This window comes from Salvia hispanica, chromosome 3, assembly GCF_029641045.1.
Source record: "Salvia hispanica isolate PSC_SH4W2 chromosome 3, Shi_PSC_v1, whole genome shotgun sequence".
NCBI classification, from domain to species: Eukaryota; Viridiplantae; Streptophyta; class Magnoliopsida; order Lamiales; family Lamiaceae; genus Salvia; species Salvia hispanica.
In genome coordinates, this window is record NC_142694.1 from 30,470,206 (window position 1) to 30,489,019 (window position 18,814).

General features: G+C 38.7%; 2 protein-coding genes across 2 annotated transcripts; both read right to left on the minus strand.

Annotated features, from left to right (window-relative positions):
* Positions 1–475: 475 nt before the first annotated feature.
* On the minus strand, positions 476–1,752 carry LOC125209445 (NAC domain-containing protein 90-like). Its single transcript, XM_048109042.2, has 3 exons — positions 1,544–1,752; positions 1,036–1,310; positions 476–899 (listed from the first exon to the last, which is right to left on the minus strand). Exons 1-3 carry the CDS (start codon positions 1,695–1,697, stop codon positions 636–638), a joined length of 693 nt encoding a protein of 230 aa, XP_047964999.1. The 5' UTR covers positions 1,698–1,752; the 3' UTR covers positions 476–635.
* A 14,850-nt stretch (positions 1,753–16,602) lies between these two features.
* On the minus strand, positions 16,603–17,539 carry LOC125210819 (uncharacterized). The gene is made up of 4 exons (XM_048110416.2): positions 17,481–17,539; positions 17,343–17,405; positions 17,205–17,267; positions 16,603–17,099 (listed from the first exon to the last, which is right to left on the minus strand). Exons 1-4 carry the CDS (start codon positions 17,536–17,538, stop codon positions 16,762–16,764), a joined length of 522 nt encoding a protein of 173 aa, XP_047966373.1. The 5' UTR covers position 17,539; the 3' UTR covers positions 16,603–16,761.
* Positions 17,540–18,814: the final 1,275 nt, after the last annotated feature.

The window sequence follows — 18,814 nt, forward strand, 5'->3', positions numbered from 1 at the left end:
TATAAATAAGAGAGTTGTTCGTGGAAGAACGGAAAAATAAATATGACACACGTGTTTTACCTTAATAATATCCGTTATCTCTTTTTCTTGTATACATTTTTTAATTAATTAAGCATTACAGTAAAAATGAAATTATGAGTATAACTTTCGATTATTATACTAACTTTTAATGTAAATAGTAAAGTTTGACATTTAAATAATTGAAACATTTAAGTTAATCGGGCCAACTTACTCGTTTTCGAGATCTCAACCTTTTTCAGTAGACCCTATTTAATCAGAGGTTATTCGATTGCGGGTCATTCGTTTTCAACCCTAACTCTACTAGATCTGTTAGTATATTCTGATAAGCCCATTAATAATTTTAGACTGGATAAACATCCCTAAAAATAAGAATATAATAGACAAATTAAATTCTATAAACAATTTTATGTACTTATGTGGAGTACTACAATTTTACTAACCAGCACGTGCCACATTCTTTATAAGAAACACAAATAAATATGTATACTGATTGGATATTATACACATCCATCTTGACAACATTTATTTCAACACCTAGCAAATTTAATTATCCTAGGATTTCATACTTATATATTGAGCTTGCTTCAAATCTTCCATCACTAATTTATTTTTTTTCACAAATCAAACCACTTAAGTATCATCATCAAATCATCCGAATCCCACAAAGGTTCACTTTGAGTTGCAATGTCCCAATTCATCAATTCACTCCCCTCCACCGTTGGATTAATCTGCTGATCATCGCTAGTTGCGAATGCCACGTCAGCACGGTGGCACTGCATCGCGGCTTCATCAGCCTCGGCCGGCTGCGGCCGCCTATCAAACGCCCTCGCGCACTTGGATCTCTTGTAAATCCGGCACAAGCTGAGCTCTTCCTTCAGCTGCATAACAAATTTCTACAATAAAATAAATAAATCTAAACAGATTTACATAAAATTAACCTATGACCAAATTCAAACCCTAGTCAACCGTGACCAAAAAGAGGGTTAAGAAAAGTAGAAAACCCTAGAAACAGACCTGAGGATTGGGAGAATGATCATAGACTTTATACTCGTTCATTTTCCAGGTAGTTTTCAATCCGTGGGGAGCTCGGCCCTCGTAGAAAACCATGGTTTTCTTCCTTCCGATTCGGAGATTTTGGCAATTGAAAACATCAGAAGGCGAGCCGGTAGCTTTCCAATATCCCTTCTCTGTAAGGCGGTTGGGTCTTCCTCCCCGGGCCTCCCTCTCTTGCATCGTGGTGAAGAAGAACCACTGCTCTTTGTCGCCACGGCACACTTCTCCAGCATGTCCTGTTTGATAATATATCAACACATAATCAGTTCGCTGATTCATTAATATCAGTTGCTGCACAAAACATATCAGTTGCTCTACTTTTTATATCATTTAAACTCTACTGATATTCATGAATTAACGAACAGATATTAAGTCAGAAACTGATATTTTTGTGATACCAACTGATATGTAATATATCAAATTAATGACAATAAAAAAAATAAAGAGAATAAATATGAAGTGAATTTACGTGGAAGCTCCCATGGATTGTAATCATAGATGTTCAGAAGAGGTATGACTCTGTCGATGTCAGGATTTGTGCCGTTGAGCTTGTTAGGAAGATAGTAAAGGAGCAGTTCCTCCTCTGTGGGATAGAACCTGAAACCTACAGGCAAATCACCCATGTTTTAATGCTAATGTGATCAGTTAGAAAGGAATATATGTAGTGAAAGAAATGAAGTAGACGAAGAAGATGACAAGGGAGTAGAGTGAGCATGCTTTAGACTAATTCGTGGTTCTATTTATAGGGAGTGATTAAGTTTCATTTTTTTTTAAAAAAAATTGTGGAAGGTAGTTTTGGTGGAAAATTCTAAGTTTTTAATTAGAAAACACGAGCGTTCACATTTGTCCACATATCTACAAGAATTCTCGTCCACGTCCACTCTATTTGTAGCTTGATTCTTTCCACTTTCATTCTTCACTTCTCATTTACCATTTTTTGCCAGTATAAGTAACTTTGAAGAAGTTAAAAATATATCGTTTGAATTAATAATGTGATACTCCTTCCTTCCCACTCAATAAGTCCATATTTTAAGTGGCACCGGATTTTAGGAAAAATTGTTAGGTGGAGTAAGTAGAGAAAAAAATATAGTTGAATATTTTAATAAGGAGAGAGGAGAGATAGATTTGTTTCCAAAAATAGAAATTGGACATCTTGACTTTGACAAAATAAAAAAAATGTGGACATATTGAATGGGACGGATGAAGTATATTACTGTACCAAGCCATAAATTAGTATTGGGTTTTCGATTTTTCATTATATAAGTTTAATGTAAGTTTTGAGAAAGTTTAGTTGAGCTTTTGATGTTAACTCCTTGTGAAAGAGAGTATTTTGTTGAATGTGATTATCAAATTAAGAATTTAAGTATATTCTCCATGTTCATGCATGCTTCAGCTGCATCAAGATATATAGTCACATTTTCTATAATTTATAATCATAAAATTAAGTTGTTACCTCTTCATCCCACAAAGTCACATTTTGTTATTTCGTTCGTCCCATAATCAGAATAACATTTTTGTTTTACCATATGATAAATAGGCCTCATATTTCACCAACTTAAGTCACTCACAAAATGAGACTCATAGTCCACTAACTTATTCAAACCACTTTTATTTATATTTCTTTAAACTTGTGCTCACACCAAATGTGACTCTTATTGTAGGACGGAGGTAGTATTTTAAATTAAGTACTACATTTTACATTTAGAAAATAGAGTGGACTACAAAATTGGCTCATATGTATGACAAGTCAAATGCTAGAGGTACCTATGTTTAAAAAAATGAACTGTAAGCCTCTGCGTATGAGTATAATATCTTTTTAGACCATTTTTCACTATTTTGAGTCTCTTATGTCCTTTTTTCCCTCACTTTAACCTACCTGCCATTCCAAGGGTGTTTTAGTCTTTCTCATTTTTATTACTATATAATATGTTTATTTTATGTTAAAATATTATTCTCATTTAATTCATAAATATTTTAAATTTAAATAGATTGAGAAATTAAAATACTTATCCATAGGAATGATTTATGTCTTTATTTTAGTTAGATATATTTTTGTAAATAATAAAAACGTAAATTTTTTTAATAATTTTTGGTAAGTACTATGTTAATTCGTCAATTTTACCAAATTTTATATACTAAAATAAATGATATAAATTAAAAGACTGAAATGCCCTGTGTGGTATTTTGGAAAAAAAATGAGGGTCAGAAGGAAATGGTAGACCGGAAACAGTGGAAAAGGACCCCAAATTATATTATATCCATACGTAGAGGAGTCTGTTGCATTTTTTGTTACATAGATACATTCAGCGTTCAAACGTCCATACTTAGGTTGTATTTTGCAGTTCAATCTAGAAAATAAGGTTTCATTCACCTTGTACCTTGTAATACGCTTTTGTATGAAAACAAAATCATTTGTACCTTGTTATCCACATTTGGATGTTCTAGAATACTTTTGACGGTTTTCATGGGTTCGTGTATTATGTATGACTTGAGCAAGTACTGTCCTTCCTTAATAGATTACTTCATCTTCGAGAGAGATATGCATTGACAATATACGTACACACCCCAATCAGAGTCATGTGGTAAGAGTTATGTCTATTCTACAAATACTGCCAAAAATGACTTGTGAAAATTGACTTTATTATATTATTTGCACTCTTCATCTTTTATCTCTTTTTAAGCTCATTTTCTATTGCATCCCAACAAATTCATCAAATTACTAATTGATAGAGATTTAAACAAGAGAATGCCTTAGTTCATCAATCAAAGTACACCAAGTTTAACCCTAAATGTATGAAATAGTCGAATTTATTAGTGGATGTTAATGCTCAAGTTTTCAGTGCTCAAGAACTGTGGATGCCTTTATCAATATTCTCATATGATAAAAATAAAAGAGACACATTAATTTTAAAGTTACAAATTAAGATTACTTTTTCAGATCATAATCCAACCAAATAAATAGGCCCAAAAGATATACTATAATTTGTAAATTATATGCATAAATTCTTTGGAGTAAACATATAACACCATTAAACTAAAGTTTAAAAAGCCCAAATAATTCTATATACAACAACTATATCAAACATATAAAGCCCAACCAATCTCCATAATCTAATAAGCCCAAGAAATCAAATTTGTAACCAAAACATCTATGTACATGTTGATGGGCATGATTTCTTTGTAGAAGTTTTTGCACCCAAATTTCAATATTGTTACTTAATCATGAATTAATTATTCCATTACAAACAAGGTAAAACACATTTTACGTCCTTTTATGTTTATATTATAATTCAGATCCATATACAAGTTACAAAGATTTGTTTGTTCTTTTTAAAAAAAATTGATGTTATCAATAATATATGCACAATAATCTATTTAATTTAAATTTATATAGAGATCTATAAAAACATAATAAAAATATAAAAATAGAGACACCTTAAATGTGTTTTGCGTAGACCCAATTTTTTTCTCAATAAATGAATGCTAATTATCACAAACCAAATAACATAAGACCCGTTTTTGCATTTCAATTTTAATTGTCTTCTCTAATACTATTACATTTATATTTTGCTTTAGTAGTTGTTTTATGGTAACCACAAGGCAAGAAAAGACTTGAATGTCGCAATCACTAACATTATTTACTTTTATATATATATTCTGATATTATGCTTAAACATGAATATATTTCAAACTTTTTGCTTTTCGTAGATCTTAATTCTTACCCTCTATTCTTCACTGGCCTTAAAATTAAAATTTAATTGTTACATTCACATAGTATCTTTTTTGGGATCTACATTCATATTTTATCTTCGTGCCTTGTTTTTCTTACTGCTAATCTCCTAAATGTAAAAGAAAAATACTCAAATCATATTATAGTTAGTGAGCACTAGTTCAACAAAATCAATAATTTGCCGAAAACAAAAACAACTAATATCACATTCGGGAAAACTAATTTGTTAACAATTATATATATGCATATCTAAAATTTTGATTTTATGAAAAAATAACCAATTGGGAGTCACATGTCTTTGGCGTCGCGGTGAATAGTGATCGATAATGTAAAATAAAAAATGTGAAACTTATTATCCATGAAAAAATGAAAATTATCATAAAAGTATTGCTTTCATTAATTAACTATTTATTAACTCAACTCATATATACATGAATCTGGATGCGAATGATGAGACCAAGCAAATAAATGAAAATCGCGGATTATTCTTAAATTATAGATTTGAAAAAAAAATTTACCCGAGGTGCTAGGTAGAGTGTGAGACGATCTCCCATCAGTTTTACATGAAAGTATGGAATAGCATATAGTCAACCCTTTATCTTTGACCATGGTTTTGAGTTAATTTAGGACTTCCTATTTTATATGCTTATTAATTTGGTGCGGTGAACGTGGATTTAAATGTCCTATGGAAAGGGGCTACCCGTAGGTGTGACCAAAGGGGTGCCACCGAAAAATGTGGGTCCGAAGGAAAAGGGCGCAAAGGGGATGGTGGGCCTCTGGCTTTGGGTTTGCCACCCGGCATATTGTGTCGTCCGTGGACGTCCTGTTTAAAAAGAGGGATGGATTGATACGATCCCACATCGGTTTCACACGAAAGTGTGGAATAGCATATAAGAGAGAGTCAACCATTTACCTTTAACCATGATTTTGGGTTAAGTTAGGGCTTCCTATCTTATATGCTTATCAGAGTGCAAAACAACAAAAGACCAATTATAACAAAAATATAGAAAAAAAACGATAGCATAAAACTAACTACAAAAAAGAAGATAACAAAAGTCTAAATTACTAGAGAGAAAAAATTCAGAATCTAACCAGTTGAAATCACGCAACTAGCAACTAGTTACATTAGCCAAAAACCACCGAGACGAAGGCAGACAACAAGCATGAAACAAGAGAAGAAACAAGCACTCCCCCAACAAGATGGTCATATATCTTATATGTGGGCTCGTTGCCATAGGCCACATTCAGAAAATCATCGAAATTTCCATAATATTTATCGTGGCGAGAATGTAAACTCCTGCCACCATCCTCTCATCCAAGTTCGAAAGCACAAAAAAACTACTTTAATCATCCGTGTTCACTTAGTATCTCTATTTAACTAATAATCCCTCCTGTCTATATCTAATAGTCATATTTTTTTCATTTTAAATCGTCCAATAAAAAAAAATTAAATTCGGTTTTCCCAGTAATTTTTCTCTTAGATAAGATAAACCTCAATTTCCACTAATAATAAGTTAATTATTTTTTGTCTATTCTCTCCTATTTAAATAATTTTGCATTAAAATATATTCTATACACTAGTGGACGAAGATAGTAGCAGTTTCTAATCAAATTATTGATAGAGCATGAGAGAAAATAATCAAGTGGACAATATAGTTGAAAAGAAGACTAGTTTTGGACAATTGGGTGACGAAGAACTAGTCGGTGAGAAAGTTTGAAAAATAATCGAGTGGACAATATGTGCAATGCATATGAACATTCTTCCTCTCATGTCAAGAACGAAAACACCAAATATAGAAGGACAATAGCACTATTTTAATATGCTAATCAATCTTTGCCTTGGTAGTATTTGAATTTAATTAAGGGTGTAATTTAGATATCACTATATCAACAAAAATTAACTAAAATTTCATTTGTGGAAAAATGAACTGCTAAATTGGTTAAAAAAAATTTCTTTGCATGCTTTGATTTTTCGCAGATAATACGACGATAAAATTTCATTTCTGGAAATATAAACTGCTAAATTGGTCTAATAACAAAAATCTGAATATAAGTCATAAACTCATGTCACGATCAAAATCTTTATATTATTCATTTCAAATTATTTAAATTTTGATATAAAAATGAAAACTATGATAGTAAGCAAAAATTATTTTTTTGGTCAAAATAACACAAAATTGAAAAATCATTTTATAAGTATACTATTTTAATTATACAAAAATATTTTCGTCCAATCAAAATGAAATTTTGATGTGAGATTGACAAGGTAAACAGCATATTAATGCCACGAGACTATATCTTTTCATTATAGCATCCACAATAGAAATAGGTCAGCCATAGGCCAGCCACTCTCTCTTCCTGCCAGCACTAAAAATCCACCTGCCACATCAGCATAGGTCGACCATAGGCCAGCCGCAATAAAAATAATTCAAAAACAACTACATTTTACGGAATAAAATTTACGATTAAATTACGGAATTAAATTTACGAGACATATACGGGAAAATTCATTCATTTCATTAAAAAAAAAGGTACACGGATAAAAAAATACATGATTTTTTTCACAAAAAAAGGGCTTCCACACACGAGCCCCGCCACTCTCTACTCCTCGTCGTCGCTGTCGCCATCCTCGCCGCCGCCACCCGGGGTATCTGAGCCCGCGTCTGAACCCCCCACCAGTGCCCTCGAGGCATCCATATCCACCCGCATGTTCTCGAGCATCGAGTAGAAGAACCTCTTCTCCGTGGGGTCGGTTGCGGCCTTCCACTCTTGGAAGACCGCGAACATACGTTCCTCCGTCTTTGCACACGAGAATAACGTGTACGCGCGTGGGGGTGGGGGGGCGAGATGACCTCCTGGGGCGATAGGGGGGATCTTCCCCTCACTGCCCGTTGCACCCGCTTTTGGCCAACCGGGCGAGGACGACAAGTAGCGGATGGAGGGGACGGAAACTCCTCAGGATCCGGGGGGAGGTCGTGGGATCCGCCGCTGTTGCCGCTGTAGTCACCGGAATAGTTCAGCCTCTGCTTCTTCGGCCACCCAACCTCGCACCCCGCTCGGAACTTCTCGGAGTCCTTCAGAAACACATAGCATTCCAGGAAGAGGAACTCCTTATACTTCCCCGGCAAGGGGAACTGACTCTCCGCTATCCTCCGGGCGTCCTCCTCATTCTGCCCACTAGTCAGCTGGCGGAGGGCGTTGGCTACAACCCCGAAAATCGGCCGACCGCGGCCCTGATCCGTTCCCACCCCTTCCGGCACTCCTGCCCGTTGTAGTCCTTCCCATGCGGGCAGTTCCTCCTGTAGGATGCTCTAATCTTCGCCCACATGTTGACGACCCGCTGGTTGTTCGCAACCAGCGGATCGTCGCAAACCGACAACCACCCCTTGGTCACGCCGGCGTACTCATCCTCCGTCCACTTCCTTCGCGTGGGGGTGTCGTCTACACCGGGCTGCGAGGACTGGCCAACCACCTTGCCCTTCCCCTTGCCCTTCTTCTTCTTCGGCGCGGCCCGACCCGCTGGAACGGGAGTGTCCGGATCCCCGAGATCAATCCCCATCTCATGCAATGACAAAAGGTCATCGCCAGTGAACCGCGTCTCCACAGGGGTCGGCGTGTGAGACGAAGCCGTCAAAAAATCCAGAGAGGGACGATAGACCGTGTCCCCTCCCCCCGGTGGCCCCTGCATCCCGGGATGCATACCGTGCTGCATCCATCCCTGCCACATCATCCCCATCATCTGCTGCATCATCTGCTGCTGCATCTGGGGCATACCTCCCCACCCCGGCACTGACTGCCCGCCGCTCGCCTGCCCCCCGCCCGGCATCCCCCTGCCACATCATCCCCATCATCTGCTGCATCATCTACTGCTGCATCTGGGGCATACCTCCCCACCCCGGCACTGACTGCCTGCCGCTCGCCTGCCCCCCGCCCGGCATCCCCCACGGCATACCCCCCTGGTTCCCCCTGCATCCCCCCCGACGCTCCAGCCATCATCCCCATTAACTGCCCCCAAGGGACGTTAAACCCTGGGCCCATCTGGCCCCATCCAGATCCCACGGGTACCGTGGTGTATGAGAGCCGATCGTCGCCGGATTGGACTCGTTGTTGTTGTCCATGGCTCGATGTTGCTCTTGTACAGAAAGTTAGAGAGAGAAAACTCGTTAAAACAAGTGGTGCAAATGAAAATGAAACTAAAATATCATATATATAGGTTTTCAAAAAATTTTAGAAAAAAACCGAAAATAGGCGCTGGCCGATCGGCACGCCACTATGGCGGCCAGCGCAGATAATACGACGATAAAATTTCATTTCTGGAAATATGAACTGCTAAATTGGTATAATAACAAAAATCTGAATATAAGTCATAAACTCATGTCATGATCAAAATCTTTATATTATTCATTTCAAATTATTTAAATTTTGATATAAAAATGAAAATTATGATAGTAAGCAAAAATTATTTTTTTGGTCAAAATAACACAAAATTGAAAAATCATTTTATAAGTATACTATTTTAATTATACAAAAATATTTTCGTCCAATCAAAATGAAATTTTGATGTGAGATTGACAAGGTAAACAACATATTAATGCCACGAGACTATATCTTTTAATTAGAGCATCCACAATAGAAATAGGCCAGCCACTCTCTCTTCCTGCCAGCACTAAAAATCCACCTGCCACATCAGCATAGGTCAACCATAGGCCAGCCGCAATAAAAATAATTCAAAAACAACTACATTTTACGGAATAAAATTTACGATTAAATTACGGAATTAAATTTACGAGACATATACGGGAAAATTCATTCATTTCATTAAAAAAAAGGTACACAGATAAAAAAAATACATGATTTTTTTCACAAAAAAAAGGGCTTCCACACACGAGCCCCGCCACTCTCTACTCCTCGTCGTCGCTGTCGCCATCCTCGCCGCCGCCACCCGGGGTATCTGAGCCCGCGTCTGAACCCCCCACCAGTGCCCTCGAGGCATCCATATCCACCCGCATGTTCTCGAGCATCGAGTAGAAGAACCTCTTCTCCGTGGGGTCGGTTGCGTCCTTCCAATCTTGGAAGACCGCGAACATACGTTCCTCCGTCTTTGCACACGAGAATAACGTGTGGGGTGGGGGGGGGGGGGGGCGAGATGACCTCCTGGGGCGATAGGGGGGATCCTCCCCTCACTGCCCGTTGCGCCCGCTTTTGGCCAACCGGGCGAGGGCGACAAGTAGTGGATGGAGGGGACGGAAACTCCTCAGGATCCGAGGGGAGGTCGTGGGATCCGCCGCTGCTGCCGCTGCAGTCGCCGGAATAGTTCAGCCTCTGCTTCTTCAGCCACCCAGCGTCGCACCCCGCCCGGAACTTCTCGGAGTCCTTCAGAAACACATAGCATTCCCAGAAGAGGAACTCCTTATACTTCCCCGGCAAGGGGAACTGACTCTCCGCTATCCTCCGGGCGTCCTCCTCATTCTGCCCACTAGTCAGCTGGCGGAGGGCGTTGGCTACAACCCCGAAAATCGGCCGACCGCGGCCCTGATCCGTTCCCACCCCTTCCGGCACTCCTGCCCGTTGTAGTCCTTCCCATGCGGGCAGTTCCTCCTGTAGGCTGCTCTAATCTTCGCCCACATGTTGACGACCCGCTGGTTGTTCGCAACTAGCGGATCGTCGCAAACCGACAACCACCCCTTGGTCACGCCGGCGTACTCATCCTCCGTCCACTTCCTTCGCGTGGGGGTGTCGTCTACACCGGGCTGCGAGGACTGGCCAACCACCTTGCCCTTCCCCTTGCCCTTCTTCTTCTTCGGCGCGGCCCGACCCGCTGGAACGGGAGTGTCCGGATCCCGAGATCAATCCCCATCTCATGCAATGACAAAAGGTCATCGCCAAGGGTCGGCGTGTGAGACGAAGCCGTCAAAAAATCCAGAGAGGGACGATAGACCGTGTCCCCTCCCCCCGGTGGCCCCTGCATCCCGGGATGCATACCGTGCTGCATCCATCCCTGCCACATCATCCCCATCATCTGCTGCATCATCTGCTGCTGCATCTGGGGCATACCTCCCCACCCCGGCACTGACTGCCCGCCGCTCGCCTGCCCCCGCCCGGCATCCCCCCTGCCACATCATCCCCATCATCTGCTGCTGCATCTGGGGCATACCTCCCCACCCCGGCACTGACTGCCTGCCGCTCGCCTGCCCCCCGCCCGGCATCCCCCACGGCATACCCCCCTGGTTCCCCTCCTGCATCCCCCCCGACGCTCCAGCCATCATCCCCATTAACTGCCCTCAAGGGACGTTAAACCCTGGGCCCATCTGGCCCCATCCAGATCCCACGGGTACCGTGGTGTATGAGAGCCGATCGTCGCCGGATTGGACTCGTTGTTGTTGTCCATAGCTCGATGTTGCTCTTGTACAGAAAGTTAGAGAGAGAAAACTCGTTAAAACAAGTGGTGCAAATGAAAATGAAACTAAAATATCATATATATAGGTTTTCAAAAAAATTTAGAAAAAAACCGAAAATAGGCGCTGGCCGATCGGCATGCCACAATGACGGCCAGCGCATCGGCCAGCGCACCTGAATCGGCAAGCCCACGCCGATTTTCTCGCCGATTCGCCGCTGGCCGACTGCAATGGTTCGGCTAGCCGATCGGCTAGCAACGCAAATCGGCTAGCCGCTATTGTGGAGGCTCTTAATGATAAAAAAAAAAGAACAATTTTCTTGCTAGCAAATTTGGCTTCTAGTGAGATTAGTCACCAACAGGCAATGGAAAATAACATATTAACCTTAAATTACTAATTGTTTTACGATTATGACATGTCATGTCATAAAAATATAATAGATAGAAATACGTGGACATAAATAAACCAAACAACGGGGTATATTTGTTAGTTTATGAGAGTGTTTATAATCATTTTTTCTGGAAAACTAATAATTTAGGATGTAAAATAATGGTTTTTTCCTTGGTTTAAAGGGCAAGCATATATAATGTATTAAAGCCCGAATTGGTGGAAAGTGTGCTTGACATAAAATTGTATATTGAACGTGACATTGCAGCCATTGAAATCTTTACAGATTTCTTGTTTATGATTGAGGTGGGGTTGAGAGGTCAACCAATTCTACCGTCAGTATTTGAATTTAATTTTTAGAGTTGTCATTATTTTCACGGTTTTGTAGCTCCGTCTCAAATCTGAACGTTTAGGATTTACCTTCGTTGACATCCATTCCTAGCAATTAGTGTCGTACGGACCACCTTTAACTTACGACGCTAGCCGCGACTTTTTTTTCCCGCCATGCATCTTTTAAGGTACACCAACATACATATACCGGCGGAATTGATGCATTATGCATACCAACAAGGTCACTAACTGATTTGGTTGTCTAAACACAAACCGACATTAATAATTACTAGATAGTAACAATAGTATATTTGTGATCGTTAGTAATGGTATATCTATGGAATTTACTAACAGTGTCACCTGAAGGTATTGACTTTAATATTATTGCCGATTTTTTATATGATAAAATTTTGTTTTAATTAACTTAATAATAAATACAATTCGGTCGAGTGGTCTAAGGCGACAAATTTAGGCTCTAGTCCGAAAGGACGTGGGCTCAAATCCCGCATGTATTTTCACTCATTGGGCCTTACTTCCTTACAAAAAAAAAAAAAAAAAAAAAAAAAAGAAAGTAGGTCACGTTTGGTTGTCAGGATTCTGTCTGGAAAAGTAATCTGATTCCTTAAATTTTAAATTCCCGTGTTTGATTCAGTTTATAATCAAATTGGGAAAGTAATCAGAATCCGAGAACAAGGAAAGTTAGTACAACTTTCCAGGATTCTGAATCTGAACTTTTCTTAGGTATTCTTTTTCCCAGTTTTAAGATTCTTACATGTTGCTTAGCAATGTAGTATAGTTTTATTATTATTATTATTATTATTATTATTATTATTATTATTATTATTATTATTATTATTAATAATAATAATAATAATGATAATAACTGTACTTAATTTTACTATAACAAATAAACTATAAATAAAATTATCATAATTGTATCTATATTTTATAATAATTCATAATAGTAATTAATAATTTATTAATAATTAATAATTAAAATATAATTATATAATATAAATTATATAATAAATAATTATTATTATATTTTATAAACTAATAATTAATCAATAAAGTCATAGTGCAATTTTAATTTATAAAATTAATATTCGTAAATATTATAATTATAGTATAATAATTATTATATTTATTATTATAATAAATGAGTATAATACTCCATATAACTATAATTATAATTATATTACAATATATTATGATGGATAATCCATATTTAAACTATCTATCGTAATAATAAATATAATAATATAGTTATTATTATTTATAATTAAAAATTTACTAAAAAGTTTTATAATATTATTCTTTTTTATAAATAAAAATAAATAATAAGTACAATATATTTTTAGTTTGGTGTTTAAATTAAATATAAATTTAAAATTTTGATATTGTCTAAACACAAGAAAGTAAAATTACTAGGAATCATATTCTCGGGATTCATTTTCCCAGTTCCCAACTTCACTTTTCCACCAACCAAAAATAGGCTAAAGTCGATTGCTAAGTTATTACAGAAATATTATGCTTAACTTTTAAAAGCATAACGGATAAGATAAAATCAATTATCACCTAAAAACATAGTACGTAATAGAAGTCGGGAGTTGTAGTGTTTGCTACATATTGAAGCCTATTGGGCCATCATTATTAATAAGGATTGGCCCAATATCAATAACCTAGCAAAATATCCAACAAATTCATAAAATTCCTTAATAATATTGAAGCCCATTGGGCCGGCATCATTAAATAGGTTTGGCCCAATATCAAAACCTAGCAAAACAACCTATATAAGCCCCTCCTCTTCAGCAAAGTTCACCGTCAATTTCATAAATTCAATCTCTGCAATTTCCTAATCAATTTTACCCTAATTTTAATGCCGTAAGCGCAGCCCTTAAGATCGCCTTCCAATTCACAAATGGAAGCGTTTTGAGTCATAGCTGCGCCAAATCAAATTCGATAAACACGCACATCCGCTTCGAGTGTGGTGCTGTGTGTTTATCTGGTCTTCTTTCTAGGGTTTTCCTTTTGAGAATTCCTCTTTCCCATCTTCTTCTTCTCTGCGGAGTCGCCTCAATTCTAGCTTTGGATATGTAATTATCCTATTTTTCGTGCACTGTTGCATATTAATTATGCGCGTGCTGATTAATAGGTGTTATTTGTTCAAACGATTGGATTTTCTCAACGCCTCTGCGCTTTAGATGGGAGACATATCATCTGTTTTTTTCATAAAAAATTTGGGAATTTTTGCAGTGGTTGTTAATTTTGATTGAGTTAATTGAGCTGGATTTGAATGCTCTGTTATACCAAATTTTGGATAATTTTAATTGTTTTTAATTTCTACAAGGTTTACCTTTTTAGTTGGGAATTAGTATAGGAGAAAATGATGAATTATATCATGTGCGATGGGATTTGATCTCTTTATGAGCGAAATATTTAACACTTATTGATATTTTGATCTCATTTCTTTTCCATTTCATAATTATTACCTATTTTCATATGAAGAATTATGTTTATGATTTGGACGTTAGAGCATATCCAATGCAAATAGGCCAGCCAGCCACTCTCTGCTACGTCAGCAGCACTAAAAATTAACCTGCCACATCAGCCATAGGTCAGCCGCAATTAAAATTACGATTAAATTACGGAATTGAATTTACGACACATATACGGGAAAATTCATTAATTGCATTAGAAAAAGGTACATAGATAAAAAAAAATTACATAATACAGAAAATAAACTAACGGCATGCAGCCCTCCGTGCCCACAACTCTTCAATTATATCCTTTTGGAGTTGAATATGAGCTTCCACTTGGTGCATGTCGACAAATTCCTTGAGGCGCCCGGCTTAATCAAGAGGTACCCCACGTTGTACGCTATGGGTGGCCGTTTCGTGGCTTGGACCGGCTTCAACGTCATTGGCCCAACTACTCAGTTGTATGCCTTCGTCTTCGACGATCATGTTGTGCAGGATAATGCAGACGTACATTATTTGGGAAACGCATCTGACATCCCACAAACGCGTTGGACCCTTAATTGTCGCCCATCGAAATGGAGCACACCAAATGCGCGCTCCACGTCCTTGCGCGCCGACTCCTGTAGGTCCGCAAAGTAGGCCTTCCTTTCATAACTTGCGTGCATGATCGTCATTGACCCATATCACGCCGGTTGCCGTTGGCCACAAATGAGACGGCTGGACCGACGCCCTGGCACTTCTCGTTGAAGAGGGGAGACGAGTTCAGGACGTTGAGGTCGTTGTTCGACCCGGCTACCCCAAAATACGCATGCCAGATCCACAACCGGTAATCAGCTACGGCCTCGAGGATCATCGTGGGATTCTTTGACTTGTAGTCGGTCGTGTAGGCCCCCTTCCAGGCAGTCGGACAGTTCTTCCACTCCCAATGCATACAATCTATGCTGCCTTACATCCCGGGGAACCCATGCTTCTCCCCGTGCATCTGCATCAAATTCTGACAATCTTGGGGAGTTGGGCTTCGAAGGTACTCCTCACCGAAAATGTTTATCACGCTCTCACAGAAATACTTCAGACATTCCAGGGCTGTCGACTCACCGATGTTGAGGTACTCATCCCACATGTCTGCCGCGCCTCCGTAGGCCAACTGCCTGATTGCCGCCGTGCACTTTTGAATATGGGTGTGACCGGGTCTGCCAACCGCATCGTGCCTGAAGCGGAAACACAGATATCGACGCTTCAAAGCGTCAACGATACGCATAAACAACTCCCTGTGCATTCTAAAACGCCGTCGGAACATGTTTGCGGGAAACCGCGGGTTCTCTGAAAAGTAGTCGTCATACAGCCGCTGATGTGCAGCTACGTGATCCCGATCAATCACTGCTCGGCGGTGGACAACCCGTGGAGGGCGAGGTATCACCTGCTGTTCCACCCTACGTATGTACCGCTCCATCTCGCGGTTCATGTAGGCCTCCATAGCCTCGTTCATCCTCCATTCGTACTCCTCAGCATCCCCACCACTACTACCACTGCTACCACCCGCGTTACTCATCGCTTGATGATGCTCTTGTACAGAAAGTTAGAGAGAGAGAAAACTCGTTAAAACAAGCGGTGCAAATGAAAATGAAACGAAAATCGCGTTTATATAGGTTTTTAAAAAAAAATTAAAATTCGGCGCTAGCCGATCGGGCTGCCACAATAGCGGCCAGCGCATCGGCCAGCCACACGCGATCGGCTAGCCCTGGCCGGTTTTTTCGCCGATTTGGCGCTAGCCTGCTCCAATGGTTCGGCTAGCCGGCATTGGAGATACTCTTAGGCACTGGTGTCTTTTTCGTAACTTTTTTTCCAATATTGAATTAATTTTAACATTGTCGATTTATAACTTAAATGCATGAGATAAAAGAAAATATCAATACTCCTTATTTAAAAGAATTTTCTTATAATACGATATTGATAGGATTAATCAGGAACTAGTTATAAAATATGGTAGTATTTGTCAAATAATTTAAAATTAGTCAAAAAATCGCCAAACTTTTCAAAATATACTCGATTTCAAAATTTGTAAAATTGCATGACATTTAATGCTATGTATTAATTAATCATCTGTTATATTTTATGGGTTCAAAACAATGACATTCCTATCCTATGTGTGAATTAATAATGGGTTGCATTATATGGTATCAAAACAATGACGTTTATAGGTTAAAAAAAGTCATGAACTTCGACCAAATTTGCTATTGCCTAAATTTCTAAGCGTTGTCCAACAAAACAATCAACTTTACATCCATAAAACTATACCTTCAGCGATAAATCTATATAGTACTGTATAATTGGATCAAATCAGTGTAATAACCTGGACAATTTGCTCTCATTGCTCGCCATCACAATCAATCATGAAATCGTTGTGGAGATTCAAACCAACCCCTGTTCGACTCAAGATGGATCTAAGAATCCCATAACTCTTTTTCCAGGTGCCGATTTTGGAAGTGATGTGTGGAGTCCTCCTGATGTCGCAATTTAGAAATTCCGTACGAAGTCTCTCCTCGATCTTGGTCAAGTATCCCGTACGAAATCCATTGTCGGATTTCCATCCGTGAGCAACTAGATCCAGCAAAGTGGCGGCTAAGATCTCCTCTTCACGGAAGATCCAAATGCGGCGTGAACGGTCCCCCTTACGAAACTTTTGCCTTCCCGAACCAGCCACACCTATTTCGTGGTAAATGTCACCATAGAACATCAAATGCATACACTTATAACGACTTCTATGCATAAACATAACAAAAGAAAAATACAGTAGCAACCAAAACGAACCTTCCAATGAGAAGGTACCAGTACCACTCTGCATTATTGGGTGTTTTCCATTTGACATACCATCTACAAGGACCAATTAAAGCATTAATTTGTTGCCACAAATGCATCAATATAAACTACAATTCATTCAAAACGAACCTTCATGTGAGAAGGTACCAGTACCACTCTGCATCATTGGGCGGTTTCCATTTGATATACCACCTACAAGGACCAATTAAAGTAGTAATTTGATGCCACAAATGCATCAATATCATATACAATTCATTCTAAACGTACCTTCCTGTGAGAAGGTACCAGTACTACTCTGCATCATTGGACGTTTTCCATTTGACATACCACCTACAAGGACCAATTAAAGCGGTAATGTTATGCCACAGATGCATCACTGCTCCTACAATTTTTGGAATACAATCAAACATAGTGTGGATGCTTTAAAGCCTAGTACAGTAGTAGAAAGGGAATAAAAATCTAGTACTCCTAGTAAATATAGATACTATGACTAAAATTTTTCATAGATCCTTTATCTGTAGAGAAAAGATGTGTGGATGTTGAAATATGAGTATGATCTTGATATTTTATTTCTTTATAACGTTGTTAAGGGAAGAAGATTGATTTATCCAAATCTAAATTTGTTATCTATTTTTAATGAATAACACATTAGACTTTCTAAGAGAAATTTATAATAGCGGAACATAATTCCGCTTTATAAATCTGCTCATTTTCATTTTCATTTTCCTATTGTCATGTTAGCATTTTATCCTCCAACCCAAACACCTGCAATAGCCAATAGTGCCCTATAAATTTGTCCATCCCATTTTCCACCTCAGCTTCGGTCTCCGAAACGATGTTGGAATCGCCCGAACCTAGAGGTAACAATCATACTTGGATGAGAAACTTTGTCTCATGGTGTTGGTCAATCCCTTGCTCATAGCAAAAATTGTAGAAATGGGTTGTTGTCTGGGCTTCATGGAGACCCACCACCACAATAGGGACCATTGGGGTACATCGTGGGCCAACCGGGTGATGGGGACAATTGGTGTACTAGGGCACGCCACAATATAGCGAACACTGAGGTACGTGGAACTTCTATCGGGATTCATTGATTATTATAGAGAGAGAGAGAGAAATGAGAGAACGAGAATGGAGAGGAGTTAGTAAAACATGGTAAAAATGAGGTAGATATCGACGTTGAAAAGTAAATAAAATAAATAGATAAATAAAAAATGCATGAGATCGGCGGCCGCGCCTGCAATAGGCGTCGATCGCCTGCCTATCGGACAACCGATCTCACGTGGCGGGGACGACATGTCAGGCGTGGACAAGGCACCTCTGATCGGCGATTGTACTGCAATTGGGGATGATCAAACTGCCCGATCGATCAACGATGATATCGTCTCCGCATTATGAATGCTCTTATAAAAGTATTAAATGATATAGTGGTAATGTGGTATGCAAAGATTTGAAAAATACCATTGAATTTAAAAAAAAAAAAAAACCACTCCGTATTGAATAGTTTCGTTATATGCTAAGGTTTGGAAAAATACCATATTCTATGTCCGTTTGTGGTTTTTCATCAAATATTCCTTTTAGCTTAATTTCGGTGTACGCAA